We start from the raw sequence: 7,678 nt of genomic DNA, 5'->3' as shown, positions 1-7,678 counted from the left end.
GAGAAGAAGAAACGAGGAGAAGAAAAGACCATGCAAAATTTGTTGAGGCGAGGGCTGAGGACCAAGGCATTAGACCTCAGTCACTGTCTCCTATGCGCACCTACAACGATAACGAGCAAAGGATTGGGCGGGGGATATGGATAAAAACATATTCAGTCTGAATGTCTCAAATACACAATAAAACAATTCTTCTTTTTTTTTTTTAAATCTTCCTGGTTACCAATATGATGAATTAGTTGTGTGGTTGTATAATTGTATATAACACAACAATTGCAAAGAAAAAACAAGTAAAAAAAAAATAATAATAATAAAATAATAAATAAATAAAGCTTTAAATTTTCTGACCACCAAATCAATTAGTGATCCATATAGAGTTAACTTCAAAAGAATAATTTTGATCATAATATGGTGTTATATGGCCAAAGTAATAGTTTTGGGTAAAGGGGTTTTATGTGCTGGTGGGGGTGGGAGAGGGGAGAGCATATTCTCATGTCATCAACACAATATTACAGAAACAAGTCAAGGGCAAAATGAAATGAAGAAAGAAAGAAAGAGAGAAAGAAAAAAAAGTTTATTTTAAGTCTCAGAATAATATTCAAGTGAGAATGGTTCTTGTTTCAGATAAAAATTCTTTAGCAAGAATGCTATTTTATGAACATGAGTCACCATGGTAGATTATGGCTTTGTTTATTTATTCATTTACTTATTTACTTGTTTATTTATTCATTTATTATTATTTTAATCTTTTTCACATATTTAACAATTATTAACCTCCCCCTTTGAAATCAAAATTACAAATCATTATATAATGCAATACCAAAATAACAGTTCTGGATAAGGTGATACAAACAAATCATTGTGATTTATGTGTTGCTAGTGGTTGCATTTCCAACACAATGGAAAATGTAAATAATAATAATAATGATAATAATAATAATATTAACAAAGAAGTTCATTTTAAGTTGTTCGCTAAGGTTTCAACAAGAACGGATTCTTCTTCAGATAAAATTAGACGTGGAACAAAAACAATTAATCTCGCCAATGACATTACTGATTTGCACATGCCTTTCTCACAAAACAAAACCACCATCTTAAAATCAGGATAATCAAACACATAAAAAAAAAAACTTAATATTTACTAGTCATTACAAAAATGACATCACAGTGATTTTATTAATGAACCAGAGGACATTTTTCAGCCAAATATCAGTTTAAACACAATGACAAAAACGTTGACAGGTATCAGCGGATCTGTAAGGAAAATGAAAGGATTATTAAACAACTTATTTGTGCAAGTTAAGGTCATAATAAACCTTACTTTAATGCTATTATATGGAAATTAATATTAAATTCAAATATTCATATAATCAGGTAAATGGTTATATACAATGAAAAATTATTCTAAAACTATAGATGACAAAGTGAATAAGAGAGATTAACAAGCAATAAATATAAAGACCACTAATCATATACATTAATAAGAAAAAGAGAAAGATACAGAGACAGAGAGATAAAGAGAGAGAAAAAGAGAGATAAGGAGGGAGAGAAAAAGAAAAAGAGAGAGATAGGGAAAAAGAGAGATAAAGAGAGGAGAAAAGAGAGATAAAGAGAGATAAAGAGAGAGGAGAGAGAGAAAAAGAGAGAGGAGAGAGAGAAAAAGAGAGATAAAGAGAAGAGAGAGAAAAAGAGAGATAAAGAGAGAAAAAAGAGAGATAAGGAGAGATACAAAGAGATAAAGAGAGGAAAAGAGAGATAAGAGAGAAAAAGAGGAAAAGGGAGATAAAGAGAGAGAAAAAGAGAGATAAGAGAGAGAAACAGAGATAAAGAGAGAGAGAAAAAGAGAAAAGAGAGAAAAAAAGAAAGAGAGAAAAAGAGGAAGAGAGAAAAAGAGAGAAAAAGAGGAAGAGAAAAAGAGAGAAAAAGAGGAAGAGAGCAAAAGAGAGAGAAAAAAAAAAGAGAGAGAAAGAGAGAGAGAGAGAAAAAGAGAAAGAAAAAGAGAAAGAGAGAGAGAAAAAGAGCAAGATAAAGAGAGAGAAAAAGAGAGATAGAGAGATAAAGAGAGATACAGAGAGAGAAAAAGTTGGGATTAGCAAAAGTAGGAAGGGGTTTAAGGGCGATTAAATCAGAGTTTCAGGAAAAAATGTCAGGAGGGAAGGATTCCAGAGAAGGGGGGATGATGTAGCTGAAGCAGGGGAGAATGGGGTGTGTTGGAGTAGGAGGAAGGGGTGTAGGTGTAGGGGGAACATGAGTAGGAGGAAGGGGTGTAGGTGTAGGGGGAACATGAGTAGGAGGAAGGGGTGTAGGTGTAGGGGGAACATGAGTAGGAGGAAGGGGTGTAGGTGTAAGGGGAACAGAGTAGGAGGAAGGGGTGTAGGTGTAGGGGAACATGAGTAGGAGGAAGGGGTGTAGTGTAGGGGGGAACATGAGTAGGAGGAAGGGGTGTAGGTGTAGGGGGAACATGAGTAGGAGGAAGGGGTGGTGTAGGTGTAGGGGGAACATGAGTAGGAGGAAGGGGTGTAGGTGTAGGGGGAACATGAGTAGGAGGAAGGGGTGTAGGTGTAGGGGGAACATGAGTAGGAGGAAGGGGTGTAGGTGTAGGGGGAACATGAGTAGGAGGAAGGGGTGTAGGTGTAGGGGGAACATGAGTAGGAGGATGACTGTTGTTAGTAGTTACTTTGAGTGCACAAGGAATGGGAGCGGAGAGATTGGAGGATGAATGAGGTGTAGTCATGTTATCTTAGGTCATGATTAGATAGTTTTGAATGTCTTTGAGAGTTTCTGAGGGGCAGAGAGAGGTGGAGGTGAAGATGCGATAGGAGCAGATGGGATGGAACATTTAGCTTGTCTTGTGCGATAAGTTGGGCAAGGAGGAAGAAGGATACCAGGGAAGTAGAGACTGGAGTGTCTGGGTTTAGAATGGCAAACAAATTTGACTGGGAGAGGGAGGGGGTAGAAGTGGGATGCTGAAGAGATACTGGGGGAGATGTAAAAACCTTTGGGGAGGGAGAGGAAGGGGCATAGTGAAGGACAGTACTGGTGTTGGGAGGAACTGATAATCCTTGTCTGCATGCTTCCTGTCTGGCCTCATGTAAAGTTAGGCCAAGACTGAATCTGAAAATTGCCACCTCAAGACTCAAACTTGCAGGTAGGGCAACTCCTAAAAATACAGTATGGGAGCCACCACAACTGGCATAGGTGTGTGATTGTGTAGAGCAGTTTGATTGATCCTGACCAGGTTGGGCACACAGTGGGTATTGGGCTGTGGAACAGCAGTGTTTGGCAGAATGGCCCCGACACCAACAATTCTGACACTGACAGGGGGAAGGTTGATATGGTCAGACAGGGAACGATTCTTGACCAATGTAAACATTAAAGGGAGGTCATGTCTATGGAAAGTAATTTTGGTAATATTGGTGGAGGACTTATGGTAGCCTCTAGGGGGAATGGTGTAGCATTGCACTAATACTACATCAGAGTTTGAGAGGCAGACAAGTAGGTCTCCACAATCTGACTAATCCTTGTCATAGATAAGGCAGCTTCTTAAGGAGATGGAGATTGTTCAAGTACAAGTATTGAGGGAGGGATGAGGCTGGGCAAGAATGGGTTTGCCAGTTAGCCCTTTGCCAACGGGTGGCATGTACGTAAATGCCATGGCATGGCTGGACTATCTGCATGTACGTACATGCCAAGGTGTATGTATGGACATGCCATGTTTTTTTTTTTTTACAATCATGGCAAACTATTATTTTTCTGACACTGAAAATGTGATTAAGTCGTTTTTAACACTTTCTCATTTTTACTATAAAAAAAAAACTATGATTTCAACTCCATGATGCCACACACTGCTTATTTTATTCAGACTATAGAGCGAATAATGATCAACTATGGAGTCTATATAACAACAAAAATATCCTTCAGTTTTGATTTATCAGGAAATATGGCAAATAAGGACTCTAGAAAATAATGATAACTGAAAATACAACTTATGTAGTATTACGAAGAAACAGCAAGGGATGCTGGTATTTAGCATGAGCGGTCGTGCATGCTGGGGAGACGATATAAGCCCCCGGCAGCGGGGCCCTGGGCCACTATGAATACTACTCGTCGGGAAAGGGTTAAGTAGAGTAGGGATGATAATGCTTTGGCTTGGGATTTGGATGCAAGTGTGACAAGGTAGGAAAGATCAGGGTGAATGTGGAAGGACTTTGCCTACTAGTGCTTGGAGGCTTAGTGGAAAAGGAGAGTGTTGTTAGAATATGGGACTGTAAAGGGGATCACAAAAAATAGCTCCCATTCAGCTGGGCTAACCAGAGCATTCAAAAGGTTTGTAGGTCGGGGTAGTAGAAGGTCAAGGACGTGTAGAAGAGGGAGTAGTGTTGAGAGAGGTAGTACTGTGGAGAGGTGAACAATAAGGCTGCAATAGGAATAAGGGAAGAGGGGGTAGTAGATGAAAGAGAAGCTGTGGGGATGGAGGAGATGAAGTCAAGGATGCTGGGAGAGGAAGAATGTTTTCTGGAGGTTGAGTAATGGCCTGGATAGATGATTTGCACTGGACTGAGATGACAGTATTCATGAGGGGGCAGTAGTAGCAGAGTAGTTCAGAGTTGTGGTCAAAGGAGAGCCTGGGGTCAGAGAATTGGGGGAATCTAAATCTGTGGGGCGAGCTGATAAATGGGCAAGCCTCAGTGACCCTAATAAGGGCGCAAAATATTCATTACTGGCCATGGTAAGTCTGGAGTATGTTGGGGAGAGAAACAGTCCACCCTTTAGGGCCCACTTGAAGGGTATTGGCTAGACAGCTAAAGAAGGGAAGACCATGTCCACGGTTCCTCCAAGCCGTTCATGAATGGCACAAAGTTCATTATATCAACATGGCTCTCACATCTTAGGAGGTGGATAGTAGAAAGGGTTAGAAAAAAGGAAATTATAAGGGGAAGAAAAGAAAGTGAAAAATTAGTTGTCTTGAGGGCTGAGGCCCAAGGCAGGGGTAATTGCCAGTATTGGATCCCAGTTTCCGTCTCCTTAAGCACCGACCCCCCCCTGGGAACAAAGGGCATGGGATTGGGGGAGGGGGGGAGGGGGTACATCAGTAGTTAGATGACTAATATACAATGAAAACTGTTCACAAATCTCACCAACAAAAAAAATACTTACATTTCATCACTGTTTTGACTGAGCGAATGAAGTGGAAAATCTGGGTCTTCATTCCTGGTTCTTCACCAAAGCCATGTACTTGGGAGCCACCCCAGCCAGGAACTGTTGAAGTGAAATAAAGTTTTCCCATGAACTCAATAAGGCAAGACAAAGACAATGATGAAGACCAGACAAAACTAGGCAACATAAAAAAAAAAATAAAAAAAAACTAGAAATGTATGATTACTTAAATATCTGTGTCATTATTTTTGTTACACTACATGCTGATATTCTCTACTAACTGGTTCATTCTTCATCTATTAATATAGTTCTTCCTAATTAGTCTTGTTTGAATGTTCCTTCCGCATTCATTGCATTGGAATTCAAAAATCCAGACTCCGATATGTGACTATGGGCTTATCTGCTCTGAATATTATCTTTAATATCAAATATGGTCCCTTTCTATGTTCAAGACTAAAGCTTTTGTTTTTCTCTATCCCTGAGCAGCTTTCATATTAAAATGAACCCAGAAAAGTCTTCATATTAATTTCATCAATTCTAGATAGTGTTTTGACTTGAAACTTCATCCAATCAATGAGTCAATGCAGTGATTCACGTACCATATTTTAGAAAAGTTAAATAAATGTTCAGATTACACTGGCAGAACTCAAAACAGCAACAACAACAACAAAAATTATATATATATATAAATATATATATATAATATATATATACATATATATATATAATATATATATATTATATAATATATATATATATATATATATAATATATATATATATATATATAATATATATATATATATATATATATATATATATATATATAGTCTCATAGGTTAATCTTTATGGTAGGGAAGCAAAAAGTCAGAGCAAATTGAAGATTTTCTTGTAGATGGCAAAAGTGTTGTAGTCATCAGTGCAAGAAATAATCTGCAGACACAAAAAAATAATGCCACAACTAGAGGCAGAGCCCCCATCAGTTCTCCCCTTGGACAGTCAAGACACCCCAGTCAAGGCAACTTAGATTATTGAATACATTTTGTAACGTGGAGTTGGGTACTTAGTCTCTGGCGAGTGTAAAGAGCTACCATATAATCCATTCCCATGATACATCATGCCCTCCCCAACTATCAGGTCATGTATTGATGCTATTGTTGCCTAGTGCTGACTAATACTATTATAAATCCATGTGAGGAGTCCTCCAATACCAAATTTGATGCATTTTAAGATGTGGGTATTTTTTTTCTCTACACAGCTATTCAAACATTTACATGACCGTACTGCTAAGAGACTATATACTTATTACTTCGGCCACTCTTAGGAATCCTCAAACATAGCTATATGAACCAAAAAGCTTCCTGACCCAGGGGCTTCACCCCCAGCATCCCACATGATCATTGAATTTTCCTACTGGGGGTCCTGCTCCAGAACCCTCACTTAGTCACTATGAATGCATGTCTTGTGTCAGGACCAATTATCTTAATTTCTGATTCATTCTTCGTAATTTTTCAGTCTCACACACAGCCATCCAACCTTGCTTTTGTTATTCCTTGTTTCAATTATTCACATTCTAATATGCTTGAATCTCGTTTTTTTTTTTTTTTTTTTTTTTTTTTTTTTTTTTTTTTCATAAAAAATGATATAAATAAAAGTATTGATCATTTTTTTACAAAGCCATTCTTAGGAAATCCACAAACATCACTGTATTAACCAAAAACCTTACTAGCCCCTGGGTATCAGCCCCAGACCCCCATCTAATCGCCATATTTCCCTAGACCCCACCTAATCACTGTGGCCTTATTCTCCAAATGGCATGAGCTGCAACCCATTTTCTTGATTTCTGACATTTTACATTGCCTGCGCAGATTATTTCACTTATCAGTGAGTGTAGTATTTCTCTTTCTTTCAACGGAGTCATTACACTTTTGTGTAAAAGTATAGCAAAGCATTAGGTGTTGTACAACTTTCTTATAATCAACTTGTGAAGAAATGCCATTGATGAAAAGTGTCATATTTTGTCCTTCTATCCACTACAGGCACATATGGCTGCATGAAACCAAACTATACCTTATTCTTTGCCTCCACAGATTATTTCACGTATTACTGTGTATTTTATGATAGTGTAATTCGCTTTCCCGTATCTTGGTGCAGTCAGTACATAAAAGTATACCGAAGTATATCACTTTGTACAACTTTCTTTTAATATCTTGTAAAATAAATGTTATGTACGAGTCTTAAAATTTTGTCCTTCTGTCCATTATACGAAAAGTTCACCTTGTAGCATACCAGACTGGAAGACATCTTACATGCATGGGCAAGTTATTAGCAAAAGTTGTAACTTGGGCATTTAAATTTTCAGTTTGTCCAAAAATGCATGGGGTCATTGTTATAGGATTATTGCTTAGCATTATGTAACATTAGTAATGCACATTTTATTCTTACACTGTTTCTATGTTACTGAAATGGGTTGACATTGATGAGACAACCTAGTATGGTTTAGTTTAATTAATAAATCTTTTGGG

The 7,678-nt window shown here is 37.8% G+C and overlaps 1 protein-coding gene across 1 annotated transcript in view; it reads right to left on the bottom strand.

The window, feature by feature from the left end:
* Window positions 1-1,120: 1,120 nt before the first annotated feature.
* LOC119576819 (immediate early response 3-interacting protein 1-like) overlaps window positions 1,121-7,678 on the bottom strand; it is a 7,317-nt gene continuing 759 nt past the window's right edge. Inside the window, exons 2-3 of the mRNA XM_037924467.1 lie at window positions 5,155-5,256; window positions 1,121-1,251 (exon numbers count right to left, since the gene is read on the bottom strand). Coding sequence (XP_037780395.1) covers window positions 1,196-1,251; window positions 5,155-5,256 — 158 coding nt within the window. The 3' untranslated portion in view covers window positions 1,121-1,195. The remainder of the gene's footprint in view (window positions 1,252-5,154; window positions 5,257-7,678) is intronic.

The sequence above is a fragment of the Penaeus monodon genome, chromosome 9, assembly GCF_015228065.2.
Source record: "Penaeus monodon isolate SGIC_2016 chromosome 9, NSTDA_Pmon_1, whole genome shotgun sequence".
Taxonomy (NCBI): domain Eukaryota; kingdom Metazoa; phylum Arthropoda; class Malacostraca; order Decapoda; family Penaeidae; genus Penaeus; species Penaeus monodon.
Note: the sequence above shows the minus strand (reverse complement) of the source record. Positions and strands in the feature narration are given on the sequence as shown.